The 18,559-nt window shown below is 46.0% G+C and overlaps 1 protein-coding gene across 1 annotated transcript in view; it reads left to right on the top strand.

The window, feature by feature from the left end:
* The window catches only part of mettl1 (methyltransferase 1, tRNA methylguanosine), a 52,723-nt gene extending 41,577 nt beyond the window's left edge, over positions 1–11,146 (top strand). The window contains exons 5-6 of the mRNA XM_056243103.1: positions 8,129–8,230; positions 10,927–11,146. Coding sequence (XP_056099078.1) covers positions 8,129–8,230; positions 10,927–11,046 — 222 coding nt within the window. The 3' untranslated portion in view covers positions 11,047–11,146. The remainder of the gene's footprint in view (positions 1–8,128; positions 8,231–10,926) is intronic.
* The last annotated feature ends 7,413 nt before the right edge of the window (positions 11,147–18,559 follow it).

Here is an 18,559-nt window from a genome sequence, read left to right as displayed (position 1 = left end):
AACGCTGGTGTGTGTTGCAGGGATTAGTGCACACTAACACTGGTGTGTGTTGCAGGGATTAGTGTACACTAACACTGGTTTGTGTTGCAGGGATTAGTGCACACTAACACTGGTGTGTGTTTTGTGTTGCAGGGATTAGTGCACACTAAAACTGGTGTGTGTTGCAGGGATTAGTGCACACTAACACTGGTGTGTGTTGCAGGGATTAGTGTATACTAACACTGATGTGTGTGTTGCAGGGATTAGTGCACACTAACACTGGTGTGTGTTGCAGGGATTAGTGCACACTAACACTGGTGTGTGTTGCAGGGATTAGTGCACACTAACACTGGTGTGTGTTGCAGGGTTTAGTGCACACTAACACTGGTGTGTGTTGCAGGGATTAGTGTGTACTAACACTGGTGTGTGTTGCAGGGATTAGTGCACACTAACACTGGTGTGTGTTGCAGGGATTAGTGCACACTAACACTGGTGTGTGTTGCAGGGTTTAGTGCACACTAACACTGGTGTGTGTTGTAGGGTTTAGTGCACACTAACACTGGTGTGTGTTGCAGGGATTAGTGTGTACTAACACTGGTGTGTGTTGCAGGGATTAGTGTATACTAACACTGATGTGTGTGTTGCAGGGATTAGTGCACACTAACACTGGTGTGTGTTGCAGGGTTTAGTGTACACTAACACTGGTGTGTGTTGCAGGGTTTAGTTTACACTAACACTGGTGTGTGTTGCAGGGATTAGTGCACACTAACACTGGTGTGTGTTGCAGGGATTAGTGCACACTAACACTGGTGTGTGTTGCAGGGATTAGTGTACACTAACACTGGTGTGTGTTGCAGGGATTAGTGCACACTAACACTGGTGTGTGTTGCAGGGATTAGTGCACACTAACACTGGTGTGTGTTGCAGGGATTAGTGTACACTAACACTGGTGTGTGTTGCAGGGATTAGTGCACACTAACACTGGTGTGTGTTGCAGGGATTAGTGCACACTAACACTGGTGTGTGTTGCAGGGTTTAGTGCACACTAACACTGGTGTGTGTTGCAGGGTTTAGTGCACACTAACACTGGTGTGTGTTGCAGGGATTAGTGTATACTAACACTGGTGTGTGTTGCAGGGATTAGTGTATACTAACACTTATGTGTGTTGCAGGGATTAGTGCACACTAACACTGGTGTGTGTTGCAGGGATTAGTGCACACTAACACTGGTGTGTGTTGCAGGGATTAGTGCACACTAACACTGGTGTGTGTTGCAGGGTTTAGTGCACACTAACACTGGTGTGTGTTGCAGGGATTAGTGTATACTAACACTGGTGTGTGTTGCAGGGATTAGTGTATACTAACACTGATGTGTATGTTGCAGGGATTAGTGCACACTAACACTGGTGTGTGTTGCAGGGTTTAGTGTACACTAACACTGGTGTGTGTTGCAGGGTTTAGTGTACACTAACACTGGTGTGTGTTGCAGGGATTAGTGTACACTAACACTGGTGTGTGTTGCAGGGATTAGTGCACACTAACACTGGTGTGTGTTGCAGGGATTAGTGCACACTAACACTGGTGTGTGTTGCAGGGATTAGTGTACACTAACACTGGTGTGTGTTGCAGGGATTAGTGCACACTAACACTGGTGTGTGTTGTGTGTTGCAGGGATTAGTGCACACTAACACTGGTGTGTGTTGCAGGGATTAGTGCACACTAACACTGGTGTGTGTTGCAGGGATTAGTGTACACTAACACTGGTGTGTGTTGTGTGTTGCAGGGATTAGTGCACACTAACACTTGTGTGTGTTGCAGGGTTTAGTGCACACTAACACTGGTGTGTGTTGCAGGGATTAGTGCACACTAACACTGGTGTGTGTTGCAGGGTTTAGTGCACACTAACACTGGTGTGTGTTGCAGGGATTAGTGCACACTAACACTGGTGTGTGTTGCAGGGATTAGTGCACACTAACACTGGTGTGTTGCAGGGATTAGTGCACACTAACACTTGTGTTTGTTGCAGGGTTTAGTGCACACTAACACTGGTGTGTGTTGCAGGGATTAGTGCACACTAACACTGGTGTGTGTTGCAGGGATTAGTGCACACTAACACTGGTGTGTGTTGCAGGGTTTAGTGCACACTAACACTGGTGTGTGTTGTGTGTTGCAGGGTTTAGTGCACACTAACACTGGTGTGTGTTGCAGGGATTAGTGCACACTAACACTGGTGTGTGTTGCAGGGTTTAGTGCACACTAACACTGGTGTGTGTTGTGTGTTGCAGGGTTTAGTGCACACTAACACTGGTGTGTGTTGCAGGGTTTAGTGCACACTAACACTGGTGTGTGTTGCACACTAACACTGGTGTGTGTTGCAGGGTTTAGTGCACACTAACACTGGTGTGTGTTGCAGGGATTAGTGCACATTAACACTGGTGTGTGTTGTGTGTTGCAGGGATTAGTGTACACTAACACTAGTGTGTGTTGTGGGATTAGTGTACACTAACACTGGTGTGTGTTGCAGGGATTAGTGTACACTAACACTAGTGTGTGTTGTGTGTTGCAGGGATTAGTGTACACTAACACTAGTGTGTGTTGTGTGTTGCAGGGATTAGTGTACACTAACAGTGGTGTGTGTTGTGTGTTGCAGGGATTAGTGTACACTAACACTGGTGTGTGTTGCAGGGATTAGTGTACACTAACACTAGTGTGTGTTGTGTGTTGCAGGGATTAGTGTACACTAACACTGGTGTGTGTTGTGTGTTGCAGGGATTAGTGCACACTAAAACTGATGTTTGTTGCAGACATTAGTGTACACTAACACTGGTGTGTGTTGTGTTTTGCAGGGATTAGTGTACACTAACACTGGTGTGTGTTGCAGGGATTAGTGCACACTAACACTGGTGTTTGTTGCAGGGATTAGTGCACACTAACACTGGTGTGTGTTGTGTGTTGCAGCCAGGGATTAGTGTACACTAACACTGGTGTTTGTTGCAGGGATTAGTGCACACTAACACTGGTGTTTGTTGCAGGGATTAGTGCACACTAACACTGGTGTGTGTTGCAGGGATTAGTGCACACTAACACTGGTGTTTGTTGCAGGGATTAGTGCACACTAACACTGGTGTGTGTTGTGTGTTGCAGCCAGGGATTAGTGTACACTAACACTGGTGTGTGTTGCAGGGATTAGTGCACACTAACACTGGTGTTTGTTGCAGGGATTAGTGCACACTAACACTGGTGTGTGTTGCAGGGTTTAGTGTACACTAACACTGGTGTGTGTTGCAGGGATTAGTGTACACTAACACTGGTGTGTGTTGCAGGGATTAGTGCACACTAACACTGGTGTTTGTTGCAGGGATTAGTGCACACTAACACTGGTTTGTGTTGTGTGTTGCAGCCAGGGATTATTGTACACTAACACTGGTGTGTGTTGCAGGGATTAGTGCACACTAACACTGGTGTTTGTTGCAGGGATTAGTGCACACTAACACTGGTGTGTGTTGCAGGGTTTAGTGCACACTAACACTGGTGTGTGTTGCAGGGATTAGTGTATACTAACACTGGTGTGTGTTGCAGGGATTAGTGTATACTAACACTGATGTGTGTGTTGCAGGGATTAGTGCACACTAACACTGGTGTGTGTTGCAGGGTTTAGTGTACACTAACACTGGTGTGTGTTGCAGGGTTTAGTGTACACTAACACTGGTGTGTGTTGCAGGGATTAGTGTATACTAACACTGGTGTGTGTTGCAGGGTTTAGTGTACACTAACACTGGTGTGTGTTGCAGGGATTAGTGCACACTAACACTGGTGTGTGTTGCAGGGATTAGTGCACACTAACACTGGTGTGTGTTGCAGGGATTAGTGTACACTAACACTGGTGTGTGTTGCAGGGATTAGTGCACACTAACACTGGTGTGTGTTGCAGGGATTAGAGCACACTAACACTGGTGTGTGTTGCAGGGATTAGTGCACACTAACACTGGTGTGTGTTGCAGGGTTCAGTGCTCACTAACACTGGTGTGTGTTGCAGGGATTAGTGTATACTAACACTTGTGTGTGTTGCAGGGATTAGTGTATACTAACACTGATGTGTGTGTTGCAGGGATTAGTGCACACTAACACTGGTGTGTGTTGCAGGGATTAGTGCACACTAACACTGGTGTGTGTTGCAGGGATTAGTGTACACTAACACTGGTGTGTGTTGCAGGGTTTAGTGTACACTAACACTGGTGTGTGTTGCAGGGATTAGTGCACACTAACACTGGTGTGTGTTGCAGGGATTAGTGCACACTAACACTGGTGTGTGTTGCAGGGATTAGTGTACACTAACACTGGTGTGTGTTGCAGGGATTAGTGCACACTAACACTGGTGTGTGTTGTGTGTTGCAGGGATTAGTGCACACTAACACCGGTGTGTGTTGCAGGGATTAGTGCACACTAACACTGGTGTGTGTTGCAGGGTTTAGTGCACACTAACACTGGTGTGTGTTGCAGGGATTAGTGTACACTAACACTGGCGTGTGTTGTGTGTTGCAGGGATTAGTGTACACTAACACTAGTGTGTGTTGCAGGGATTAGTGCACATTAACACTGGTGTGTGTTGTGTGTTGCAGGGATTAGTGTACACTAACACTAGTGTGTGTTGCAGGGATTAGTGTACACTAACACTGGTGTGTGTTGTGTGTTGCAGGGATTAGTGTACACTAACACTAGTGTGTGTTGCAGGGATTAGTGTACACTAACACTGGTGTGTGTTGTGTGTTGCAGGGATTAGTGTACACTAACACTGGTGTGTGTTGCAGGGATTAGTGTACACTAACACTGGTGTGTGTTGCAGGGATTAGTGTATACTAACACTGGTGTGTGTTGTGTGTTGCAGGGATTAGTGTACACTAACACTGGAGTGTGTTGCAGGGATTAGTGTATACTAACACTGGTGTGTGTTGCAGGGATTAGTGTACACTAACACTTGTGTGTGTTGCAGGGATTAGTGTACACTAACTCTAGTGTGTGTTGCAGGGATTAGTGCACATTAACACTGGTGTGTGTTGTGTGTTGCAGGGATTAGTGTACACTAACACTAGTGTGTGTTGCAGGGATTAGTGTACACTAACACTGGTGTGTGTTGTGTGTTGCAGGGATTAGTGTACACTAACACTAGTGTGTGTTGTGTGTTGCAGGGATTAGTGTACACTAACACTGGTGTGTGTTGCAGGGATTAGTGTATACTAACACTGGTGTGTGTTGTGTGTTGCAGGGATTAGTGTACACTAACACTGGTGTGTGTTGCAGGGATTAGTGTATACTAACACTGGTGTGTGTTGTGTGTTGCAGGGATTAGTGTATACTAACACTGGTGTGTGTTGCAGGGATTAGTGTACACTAACACTGGTGTGTGTTGCAGGGATTAGTGTACACTAACACTGGTGTGTGTTGTGTGTTGCAGGGATTAGTGTATACTAACACTGGTGTGTGTTGTGTGTTGCAGGGATTAGTGTACACCAACACTAGTGTGTGTTGCAGGGATTAGTGCTCACTAACACTGGTGTGTGTTGCAGGGATTAGTGTATACTAACACTTGTGTGTGTTGCAGGGATTAGTGTATACTAACACTGATGTGTGTGTTGCAGGGATTAGTGCACACTAACACTGGTGTGTGTTGCAGGGATTAGTGCACACTAACACTGGTGTGTGTTGCAGGGATTAGTGTACACTAACACTGGTGTGTGTTGCAGGGTTTAGTGTACACTAACACTGGTGTGTGTTGCAGGGATTAGTGCACACTAACACTGGTGTGTGTTGCAGGGATTAGTGCACACTAACACTGGTGTGTGTTGCAGGGATTAGTGTACACTAACACTGGTGTGTGTTGCAGGGATTAGTGCACACTAACACTGGTGTGTGTTGTGTGTTGCAGGGATTAGTGCACACTAACACTGGTGTGTGTTGCAGGGATTAGTGCACACTAACACTGGTGTGTGTTGCAGGGTTTAGTGCACACTAACACTGGTGTGTGTTGCAGGGATTAGTGTACACTAACACTGGCGTGTGTTGTGTGTTGCAGGGATTAGTGTACACTAACACTAGTGTGTGTTGCAGGGATTAGTGCACATTAACACTGGTGTGTGTTGTGTGTTGCAGGGATTAGTGTACACTAACACTAGTGTGTGTTGCAGGGATTAGTGTACACTAACACTGGTGTGTGTTGTGTGTTGCAGGGATTAGTGTACACTAACACTAGTGTGTGTTGTGTGTTGCAGGGATTAGTGTACACTGACACTGGTGTGTGTTGCAGGGATTAGTGTATACTAACACTGGTGTGTGTTGTGTGTTGCAGGGATTAGTGTACACTAACACTGGTGTGTGTTGCAGGGATTAGTGTATACTAACACTGGTGTGTGTTGCAGGGATTAGTGTACACTAACACTGGTGTGTGTTGCAGGGATTAGTGTACACTAACTCTAGTGTGTGTTGCAGGGATTAGTGCACATTAACACTGGTGTGTGTTGTGTGTTGCAGGGATTAGTGTACACTAACACTAGTGTGTGTTGCAGGGATTAGTGTACACTAACACTGGTGTGTGTTGTGTGTTGCAGGGATTAGTGTACACTAACACTAGTGTGTGTTGTGTGTTGCAGGGATTAGTGTACACTAACACTGGTGTGTGTTGCAGGGATTAGTGTATACTAACACTGGTGTGTGTTGTGTGTTGCAGGGATTAGTGTACACTAACACTGGTGTGTGTTGCAGGGATTAGTGTATACTAACACTGGTGTGTGTTGTGTGTTGCAGGGATTAGTGTATACTAACACTGGTGTGTGTTGCAGGGATTAGTGTACACTAACACTGGTGTGTGTTGCAGGGATTAGTGTACACTAACACTGGTGTGTGTTGTGTGTTGCAGGGATTAGTGTATACTAACACTGGTGTGTGTTGTGTGTTGCAGGGATTAGTGTACACCAACACTAGTGTGTGTTGCAGGGATTAGTGTACACTAACACTGGTGTGTGTTGCAGGGATTAGTGTACACTAACACTGGTGTGTGTTGCAGGGATTAGTGTACACTAACACTGGTGTGTGTTGCAGGGATTAGTGTACACTAACACTGGTGTGTGTTGTAAGGATATGTGTACACTAACACTGGTGTGTGTTGCAGGGATTAGTGTATACTAACACTGGTGTGTGTTGTGTGTTGCAGGGATTAGTGTATACTAACACTGGTGTGTGTTGTGTGTTGCAGGGATTAGTGTACACTAACACTGGTGTGTGTTGTGTGTTGCAGGGATTAGTGTATACTAACACTGGTGTGTGTTGCAGGGATTAGTGTATACTAACACTGGTGTGTGTTGTGTGTTGCAGGGATTAGTGTACACTAACACTGGTGTGTGTTGTAGGGATTAGTGTACACTAACACTGGTGTGTGTTGCAGGGATTAGTGGACACTAACGCTGTTGTGTGTTGCAGGGATTAGTGTACACTAACACTGGTGTGTGTTGTGTGTTGCAGGGATTAGTGTATACTAACACTAGTGTGTGTTGTGTGTTGCAGGGATTAGTGTACACTAACACTGGTGTGTGTTGCAGGGATTAGTGTATACTAACACTAGTGTGTGTTGTGTGTTGCAAGGATTAGTGTACACTAACACTGGTGTGTGTTGCAGGGATTAGTGTATACTAACACTAGTGTGTGTTGTGTGTTGCAGGGATTAGTGTATACTAACACTAGTGTGTGTTGTGTGTTGCAGGGATTAGTGTACACTAACACTGGTGTGTGTTGCAGGGATTAGTGTATACTAACACTAGTGTGTGTTGTGTGTTGCAGGGATTAGTGTACACTAACACTGGTGTGTGTTGCAGGGATTAGTGTATACTAACACTAGTGTGTGTTGTGTGTTGCAGGGATTAGTGTACACTAACACTGGTGTGTGTTGCAGGGATTAGTGTATACTAACACTAGTGTGTGTTGTGTGTTGCAAGGATTAGTGTACACTAACACTGGTGTGTGTTGTGTGTTGCAGGGATTAGTGTACACTAACACTGGTGTGTGTTGTGTGTTGCAGGGATTAGTGTACACTAACACTGGTGTGTGTTGTGTGTTGCAGGGATTAGTGTACACTAACACTGGTGTGTGTTGTGTGTTGCAGGGATTAGTGTACACTAACACTGATGTGGAAGAGGTGCACGACTGGATCGTCACACACTTCAGGGATCATCCTCTCTTCTCCAGAGTGCCGGACGAACAACTGGTATGTTTTACATCTGTCTGTTTCTAGGCCTGAAATACTGAACATAGTAATTGTATTAAAACACAAGATTATGGCTGATTATAATGCTTTCTCGGGTATTATTGACACTGTATTTTGATAAAAACACCTGAACTAGTTCACCCTGCTCAAGTTAACCCCGGGTTAATGCAATCCTATGTTATCCTGCTTCACGTTTCACATTGCTCATTATCATTTGATCCTGGGTATTCATATACTGGTGTTTCTCCCTGTACATCCCTAACTCCTGGTTATCCTCCTGATTTGCATATTTGCAGTGTAAAGGGCCGTACACACTGGGACGAATATCGGCTCACGTTATTCGCCAGTGTTTTTAAACGCGTTTTTTGTGTTCACACCCAAGCGATTTTCGCTGACAATGAGCCGAGTGAACATGCAAATTCGTTCCCTGACATTAGATGGCGCCAATTTGCTCTGCAATGCCACTCCATAACAGTTCTCTTTTATCAAGATTTTTGTAGTCGCTGTCGCGTTATATAGTCATATAGTTCTTTGTGTTCCGACACCAACGAGACCAGCAGCTCTACATTCATCTTGCCTCGCATCTTCCTCGTCTTATTTCTTCCCGGCAGTGTAGACCTGTCTATGGTGTAGACGCTACTTGGCGTATATCTTCTTCGCCGTTACGTATGTGTGCCCGGCAAGACCGTTTTGTGTTTGAGCGCCCCCAAGTTGTGTTTTACTGTAACTTCAGAAGCTCCAGACACGTGAGCAAAAGCGCCAATCTCATTGGTCGGATAGTTTTTGACGCAGCGCGTCAAACCAAAAAAACGAACCCGAGACATTTAAAAAAAATTACGCTTTTACGCGTGGCGTTTTTCGCGTCGGTGCACACTCACATAGGCGCCCTTTGTTTAGTCACGAGGCGTTAAACGTCGGCGAATATCGCGCGTGAAATTCGTCCCGGTGTGAACAGGCCTTAAGTGTCACTGATTGGACAAGCGCAGCACGTGACCTGTTTACATATATCGCTGACTGTACTATCACATTTATACTGAATGGAGTTTCAGACTATAAAAGCTAAGAATAAAACACTCTCGTCACTCCAGTTGCGTTTTCTGTCACCGTTTATCATTGTTCTCTTCAAATTCTGAAAAATAGCCTGCGGTTTAGTGTTTATACAACGCTGTGTTCCCATGACTGTCCTAATCATGTAATATGAGTTGCTAAGCAGCACGTGAATATGAGGCACACGATTGGCTGTCGGTTGCTAAGCAGCACATGAATATAAAGGCACACGATTGGCTGTCGGTTGCTAAGCATGTAGTCGTAACTTTCTAACACCACATCGTTTCACACTGCACACGTTAGGCTCTGCGATGTGATTTAAAGAGGCTCTAACCCTGCTGTGGGGCTTCACGACCCGGTGTAAAAACATTCCTCTAGCCACGGTTTAGAAGACTTTAACCCGGGGTTTAGCCCGACCTTGACCCTGGGTTTATCACGAGTTTGACCCTGGGTTTATCACGAGCTTGACCCGGGGTTTAGCACGAGCTTGACCCTGGGTTTATCACGAGCTTGACCCGGGGTTTAGCACCAGCTTGACCCGGGGTTTAGCACGACCTTGACCCAGGGTTTATCACGAGCTTGACCCTGGGTTTATCACGAGCTTGACCCGGGGTTTAGCCCGACCTTGACCCTGGGTTTATCACGAGCTTGACCCTGGGTTTATCACGAGCTTGACCCGGGGTTTAGCACCAGCTTGACCCGGGGTTTAGCAAGACCTTGACCCGGGGTTTAGCACGACCTTGACCCGGGGTTTAGCACGACCTTGACCCGGGGTTTAGCCCGAGCTTGACCCGGGGTTTAGCCCGAGCTTGACCCGGGGTTTAGCCCGACCTTGACCCGGGGTTTAGCACGACCTTGACCCGGGGTTTAGCCCGAGCTTGACCCGGGGTTTAGCCCGAGCTTGACCCGGGGTTTAGCCCGAGCTTGACCCGGGGTTTAGCCCCAGCTTGACCCGGGGTTTAGCACGACCTTGTCCCGGGGTTTGGCACGAGCTTGACCCGGGGTTTGGCACGACCTTGACCCGGGGTTTGGCACGAGCTTGACCCGGGGTTTGGCACGACCTTGACCCGGGGTTTGGCACGACCTTGACCCGGGGTTTGGCACGAGCTTGACCCGGGGTTTGGCACGAGCTTGACCCGGGGTTTGGCACGAGCTTGACCCGGGGTTTAGCCCCAGCTTGACCCGGGGTTTAGGGTTTAGCACGACCGTGACCCGGGGTTTAGCCCGACCTTGACCCGGGGTTTAGCACCAGCTTGACCCGGGGTTTAGCACCAGCTTGACCCGGGGTTTAGCACGACCTTGACCCGGGGTTTATCACGAGCTTGACCCGGGGTTTATCACGAGCTTGACCCGGGGTTTAGCCCGACCTTGACCCTGGGTTTATCACGAGCTTGACCCTGGGTTTATCACGAGCTTGACCCTGGGTTTAGCACGACCTTGACCCGGGGTTTAGCACGACCTTGACCCGGGGTTTAGCACGAGCTGGACCCGGGGTTTAGCACGAGCTTGACCCGGGGTTTGGCACGAGCTTGACCCGGGGTTTAGCACGAGCTTGACCCGGGGTTTAGCAGTGTTAAAAGTTTTTCCATTACATAAATGATGGTTTGAGCCCCTTCTGTGACTTGATGTTTGGACTGATTGCGTCGCAGGCTGATGACATCATCATCGGTCACCTGGGCACGTGCACGGAAGAGGGAAAGAAGGTTCAGAGAAACGGAGGCAAAAACTTTTTAGCAGTTTTCCGCCGAGTGGAAGATCCCAAGACGTGAGGCTCCGAAGTGGCGGAAGAGAAGATCTTTTACAGCAACTGATTGTCAATCCAGCATGTACAATACTTTTTCTAAATCTGAATAAACATGGATCTTGACATTTTCTGTATATATTAAATGTTTAAATGTCTCTGTTTCATGTGTCCATGAGCTCGTCCTTTGGCTGATGGTTCTGATTCTGCTGAACACATCTGAGAGCTTTATGTGAGGTTTCTCTAGAGTTTTCAAAGACTATTCAAGTGAATTTAAATTATGCCAGTGATTACTGATGGATTTCTCAAGTTCATCTTCACGAGCAAAAAGCCAGTCTGTGTTTGAATGCATTTTATCCTATTGTATTCGAGCCATACATCTTTTCTTCTCAACCCTTTTTTTCTTCCTTTTTTTGTGGACCCCAGGAAGACCAGCTCGTCTCACTTTGGTGACCGCTAATGGGGATCCTTTTAACAATAAACAATAAACATTTCCTTCATCAGTTCACAGATCCCTGAATCTGAACCCTTGACCTCGCGTTGCTAGCGCCGCGATCGGCTGCTTGAGCTACAGGAATGCAGCTTGTTGAAACACTACATGACATGGTAAAAGGACAGTTGTTGGTCTGCCTTTGGAAAGATGATGTTTGCAAATATGCAGTGAGTGTTTTGCATAACGGCAGGATCTATGAATGACAGTATAATGAGATGAGGACGATAAACTGGACCTGGAATATAAATATGTGGTTTCCCCACACGCATTAATATGGTCACATGTACCTGAGCAGTGACAGAATCTAGACACACACGGGGTCAGACACACATGATCAGACACACACGGGGTCAGACACACACACACGGGGTCAGACACACATGATCAGACACACACAGGGTCAGACACACACACACGGGGTCAGACACACACACACGGGGTCAGACACACACACACGGGGTCAGACACACACACACGGGGTCAGACACACACACACAGGGTCAGACACACAGGATCAGATCAGACACAGGGTCAGACACACACACACAGGGTTAGACACACACAGGATCAGACACACACACACACACACACACAGGGTCAGATCAGACACAGGGTCAGACACACACAGGGTCAGACACACACACACACACACACACAGGGTTAGACACACACAGGGTCAGACACACACACACACACACACACACACACACACAGGGTCAGACACACACGCGGCAGTGGCTCAGTGGTTCATGTAGGTTGTCTACAAACCAGAAGGTTGGTGGTTCAATCCCCGGTTCCACCTGACCAAGTGTTGAGGTGTCCACGAGAAAGACACCTAACCCCAGCTGTGTGTGTGTGTGTGTGAGACACCTAACCCCAGCTGCTCCCGACGAGCTGGATGGCGCCTTGCATGGCTAACACCGCCGTCGGTGTATGAATGGGTGAATGTGAGGCAATATGTAAAGCGCTTTGGTGGCTATTGGGTCTGTGAAAGCGCTATATAAATGCAGTCCATTTACACACACACACACACACACACACAGGGTCAGATCAGACACAGGGTCAGACACACACATACACACAGGGTCAGACTCACACACACACACACAGGGTCAGACACACACAGAGACACACACACACACACAGGGTCAGGTCAGACACATACACACAGGGTCAGACTCACACACACACACACAGGGTCAGACACACACAGAGACACACACACACACACACACACACACACACAGGGTCAGGTCAGACACACACACACATACACACAGGGTCAGACTCACACACACACACACAGGGTCAGACTCACACACACAGGGTCAGACACTGTTATGTGTGAGTGTTCTAATCTGTATGTCATTGCAGTTTCCCTGGTAGATCACCTGCTGCAATCAACCGGTTAATTGGTGTCACCTGACAGGAGCTACTTAAATCTAGGACGCATGCTCTTGCTCTCTCTCTCGTCTTGCAGCCGGCAGAGCAGTAGCTGTGTTTTGCTTCTACAGTCCCCTTTTTCCTTTTTATATTAAATAAACTTTGTTTTAATTGGCAGACTTCTGTTTTTGTGTCCTTTATGTTGCATCCCTAGAGCCGGGGTTGTAACATAATGGGGGCTCGTCCAATTTGGTTGGTAAAAAGTATTTTTTGGGGACTGTTTTTGTTTATTCCCTTTGATTGAGATCAGTTGGTGAGTATGGTTGTTTGAGTATTTTTGAATATATGCATGAGTTTTCCCGGTTAGGTAGGGTGAGAGTTCCAGCTGGGTTGATTACTCAATCCTTCCATCGGTTCACTCTTGTTATTTTTCCTTTTTTGTTTTCGAGGTTATTCTGGGTGGAGACTTGTTCTCTGTCGGGGGTAAGCATTTCAGAACTGTGACCATTGATAAATTGGTTCACAGTTGCTGAGTTTTTGCTTTTAAAGTCGCCTCGTGCCCGGTACACCTCAGAAGATAGATAGGAATTAGAAGTGTTAGGCAGGTATCCGGGTGTATCTCATGTGTTTTTGTATTGTGTTTGAGCTCAGCAACCATGCTCACTATTTTGATGGAAGTGAAAGCGGAATACTTAGGTAAGGTGAGTTAATTTTTTTTGAGGTAGTGTTTATTTGGTCCATGATCCTAACTTTAGTGTGTTTGTGTGAAGTTCCTTTGTGGACTTTAGTGTAGACTAATGCCCAGTATTGCCTTTAGATGTTTGTGATTGCTTGGGGTGAGTAATCTTCTGTGTTTGGGTTAGTTCTACTTCTGGTTAAAGCTTTGTTTGAGAGCATTTGTGCTGCTTTTGTCATTTTTGTGTGTAATTGGACCTGTTGTGTCGGCTGAACTTCTGTGTAGGAGCTAGTGTTACTACTACTTAAGTGTAGTTAGTGTTGAGTTTAGTAATGGCTTCTTTAGAAGACTTCCTAAAGGAACCTTCAGAAGAGTTACTTGAGTTTTTTACAAAGGATCAACTTTTGCAGTTGTCCTCTCATTATGATATTCCCATCACAAGTAGTGAGAAGCGACTGAAGGATGGTGTGAAGGAAGGGTTAGAAGTGTTTTGATTGACAATGGTGTCTTAAGTTAAGCAGTTTTCCCCACAATCCATGACTGCTCCTTTGTCTGAAGCTGCAATTGAGCTTAGGCTCAGAGAGCTAGCTTTCCAGGAGAAACAGCTAGAGGTTAATGCGCAACTAAGAGAGAAACAATTGTATCTTGAACACGAACGGTCTCTTAAAGAGTTGGAATTAAAAGCTGCTACTTTAACTCCAAGAGGTGATGGTTCTTCATTTGATGTTGGTAGACACATTAAGTCATACCTGTCAACATTTGGTTTTCAAAATCCGGGAGATTTCTCCTGCGGGGGGGGGGGGGTGGATGTACAACTTGTAACGACTGGAAATAAGGTGTGTCCCCTTTAAGAGCTGTGCGCTCCCTGTTGAACTGTCGGCAGTATTGTATTGCATGTGCTTGTATGGGCCTCGAACACCTCTTTTACTGTCTATGCGAACACCCCATGTATGCGGGTAATTTTTGTTTTATGCTAATTTTTATCTTATTTTGTCTATTAAGTAACGATGTGGACGGTAGAACGTGTGACAGACAGTTAGGCTACGAGTTCGATTTGGGAATAAAGTGCGAGTTGTGAGATGCCAATCGCCTCCGTGTGTCTGTCTGGCCTCTGCATGCAATAACTTCAGTTGTGAGCTATCCCTAATCTTCCTGAAGCAACGCGTTACAAACTGTACTTCAGTTTCATTACGGGGACACCACCTTCACCTGCCATATCGGCTCGCTTTCGGGTTAAACTTTCCGCGACTGCGCAACTGTGTTATAGGTTGCCAGGTTGAGGTGACAAACGGGTTGAAATTGTAAATGGTCTGTGGATTGTGTGAATATAATGCATTTAATACAATCTGGCAACTGGTCAACATTAGACAAACATATTGGTCCGATTATTCATAAAGGAGTTTGGGCCATGCAAATTACGGGAGTTTCCCGGGAGAAATAACAAACCGGGAGGGGTCCGGGAGATAGGGCTAAAAAACGGGAGAAACCCGGGAAAAACGGGAGTGTTGACAGGTATGCATTAAGTTAGTACCTCCTTTTTCTGAGAAAGATGTTGACCGATATTTTTCTCATTTTGAACGGGTGGCAATTACATCAAAGTGGCCTAGAACTGTGTGGACTTTGCTTTTACAAAGTATCTTGGTGGGTAAAGCTCAGGAAGCTTATTCCGCTCTTAGCCTAGAGAAGAGTGCTAATTATGATGAGGTTAAAGCAGCTGTATTGAAGGCATATGAGCTGGTTCCTGAAGCTTACCGCCAGCGCTTTCGAAGTTGTGCCAAATTTGCTTACGACACTTATGTTGAGTTTGCTAAACAGAAGGAGAATCTGTTTGATCGGTGGTGTACGTCTCAGAAGGTGGAAAGTAAGGAACATCTTAGGCAACTCATTTTGCTTGAAGAATTTAAAAACTGTCTGCCTGATGTAGTGTCTGTTTATTTGAATGAGCAGAAAGCAGTGACTTTAGAACAAGCTGCAATCTTGGCAGATGAGTTTGTCTTAACACATAAGGTACATTTTGGTGACAATCAAGCTGAGGATCTGGTCCAGATTAGGCACAATAGGTCTCGGTTTGGAAAGTCTGTGCCTTTTGCCTCATCACCTGCCAATAAAATGACTAATGATGGTTTGATTTCAGAAAGGGCTTGTTTTTATTGTAAGACACCAGGCCATCTTATTGCAGATTGTCCTGTTCTAAGTAAAAAACAGAAATCTGCAAAGACTGTAGCATTTGTAAGTCCTGTGCCAAGCCTTCCTCTGGCATCTTCAGTTGTTGATGTGTCATGCAAGACAGGGGAGTTAGCTGGCTCATCATCATTTCTGATGGATGGTTCTGTGTATCTGTCTTCTGACCCTGAACACAGGCAAGCTATTAAGATCTGGAGAGATACAGGAGCTTTTCAATCTGTGATTTTACGTGATGTTTTGCCCTTCAATGAAAAGTCAGCTCAAGGTTCAGAGGTAATTGTTAAAGGTTTTGGTGGAGGATTTCTGTCTATGCCTTTACATAGCATTAATCTCCAATCAGATTTAATCTCTGGGGATGTGGTTGTTGCACTTTGTTCTCAGATTCCCATAGATGGTGTGTCCTTTATTCTAGGAAATGATTTAGCTGGTGGGAAAGTGCTAGCTGTCCCTGAAGTAACCTCTACTGTCCTCAAGTCAGATTGTCCAGATGAACTTGAATTGGCATTTCCAGAAATTTTTCCTGTTTGTGCAACTACTCGTGCCATGTCGGCTAAGAGGCAGGTTGAAGACAAATCTTCCAGCAGTCAAAAGGTGTTGCCACTTTATGATACTCTCATGGTCCAAGGTGACATGAACTTGTCAGGGTTTGGAAAGATGTTTCCATCTCGTGAACAGTTAATACGTGAGCAAAAACAAGATCCCACTTTGTCACCCATGTTTGAAGATTTGGTGTCTGATGAAGTACTATCAAATGTTGCTTCTGGCTATTTTGTCAGTGATGGTGTTTTGATGAGAAAGTGGACAGATCCAAAAATACCATGTGAGGATGACTGGAGTAGTGTGTTTCAAGTGGTGGTTCCAGAAGTTTATTGGTCTGACACTTTGTATCTCGCCCATGATCATTGTCGTGTGTTAAGTTTTCTTTTTTGGCCTGGCGTGAGGTCTGATGTGGCTCAGTATTGTAGATCAGGTCATGTTTGTCAGGTGGTAGGCAAACCTAACCAGTCTATTCCTGCGGCTCATTTACATCCCATTCCTGCCATTGGAGAGACATTTGATTTGAAAGCAGTTCAGAAGATGAAGACTTCATATGATCGAAAGGCTAAACATCGTGTGTTTTGTTCAGGAGACCAAGTGCTGGTGCTCTTACCAATACTGGGTTCTGCGGTGCAGGCTCAATATAGTGGTCCATATACTACTGATCAGAAAGTTGGTAAGTGTAACTACTTGGTTAAGACTCCAGATCGTAAAAGGAAAACCCGAATGTGCCATGTGAATTTACTCGAGTCTTACTTTGACCGTAGCCAAATTGCGTCTACAGAGGTCAAGGCTTTGGCTGCACTGAATGCTCCATCGATTAAGACAGGAGGAGGAAGTGTTGTTGTTTCTGAGGTTGCTCAGAGTAGATTGGCTGATTTAGACTTTCATTGGTCGTGTCTAAATCTTTCTGAGCGCTCTGATGTTCAGTTAATGGGTCATTATTTGGCCTTGTTTTCTGATGTTTCATGTTGTACCAACGTGCTAGAGCATTACATTGATGTAGGTCAAACTAACCCTATTAAGCAACACCCATATAGATGGTTAGTGGTTACTGGCATAGGTTAATGTGATTGAGTCTGTTTTGCAGGGATATGACTTTAGTCTGCCACCTTCGTGGGAAGGATAATGTTTTGGCGGATGCTTTGTCAAGGTCGTAAGTCCTTGTGGGTTTTTTTCCATGTATTTGTTGACTTTGCCATAGGTTATTCCATAGCAATGTTTTAAGGGTGTGAGTGTTCTAATCTGTATGTCATTGCAGTTTCCCTGGTAGATCACCTGCTGCAATCAACCGGTTAATTGGTGTCACCTGACAGGAGCTACTTAAATCTAGGACGCATGCTCTTGCTCTCTCTCGCTCTCTCTCGTCTTGCAGCCGGCAGAGCAGTAGCTGTGTTTTGCTTCTACAGTCCCCTTTTTCCTTTTTATATTAAATAAACTTTGTTTTAATTGGCAGACTTCTGTCTTTGTGTCCTTTATGTTGCATCCCTAGAGCCGGGGTTGTAACAGACACACACAGACACACACACACACACAGGGTCAGACTCACACACACACACACACACACACACACACACAGGGTCAGACACACACAGGGTCAGACACACACAGGGTCAGACACACACAGGGTCAGACACACACACACACACACACACACACACACACACAGGGTCAGACTCACACACACACACACACAGGGTCAGACACACACAGGGTCAGACTCACACACACACACACACACACACACACACACACACACACACACACACACACAGACACACACAGGGTCAGACACACACAGGGTCAGACACACACAGGGTCAGACACACACAGGGTCAGACACACACACACACACACACAGGGTCAGACACACACACACACACACACACAGGGTCAGACACACACAGGGTCAGACTCACACACACACACACACACAGGGTGAGGTCAGACACACACATACACACAAGGTCAGACACACAGGGTCAGATCACACACAGGGTCAGACACACACACACAGGGTCAGACACACACAGGGTCAGACACACACACACACACACACACAGGGTCAGACACACACAGGGTCAGACACACACACACACACACACACACAGGGTCAGACACACACAGGGTCAGACACACACAGGGTCAGACACACACACACAGGGTCAGACACACACAGGGTCACACACACACACACTTCTCCAGACTGCATTATCTTCTGCACACAGACGTAACTCATCTCTCACTGGAGGCTGTAATACTTCAGTT

The sequence above is a fragment of the Rhinichthys klamathensis genome, unplaced genomic scaffold (genome assembly GCF_029890125.1).
Source record: "Rhinichthys klamathensis goyatoka isolate OS25496 unplaced genomic scaffold, OSU_Roscu_1.1 h1tg000778l_1, whole genome shotgun sequence".
NCBI classification, from domain to species: Eukaryota; Metazoa; Chordata; class Actinopteri; order Cypriniformes; family Leuciscidae; genus Rhinichthys; species Rhinichthys klamathensis.
The sequence above is the reverse complement of the archived record's forward strand: the minus strand, read 5'-3'. Positions and strand labels throughout refer to the sequence as shown.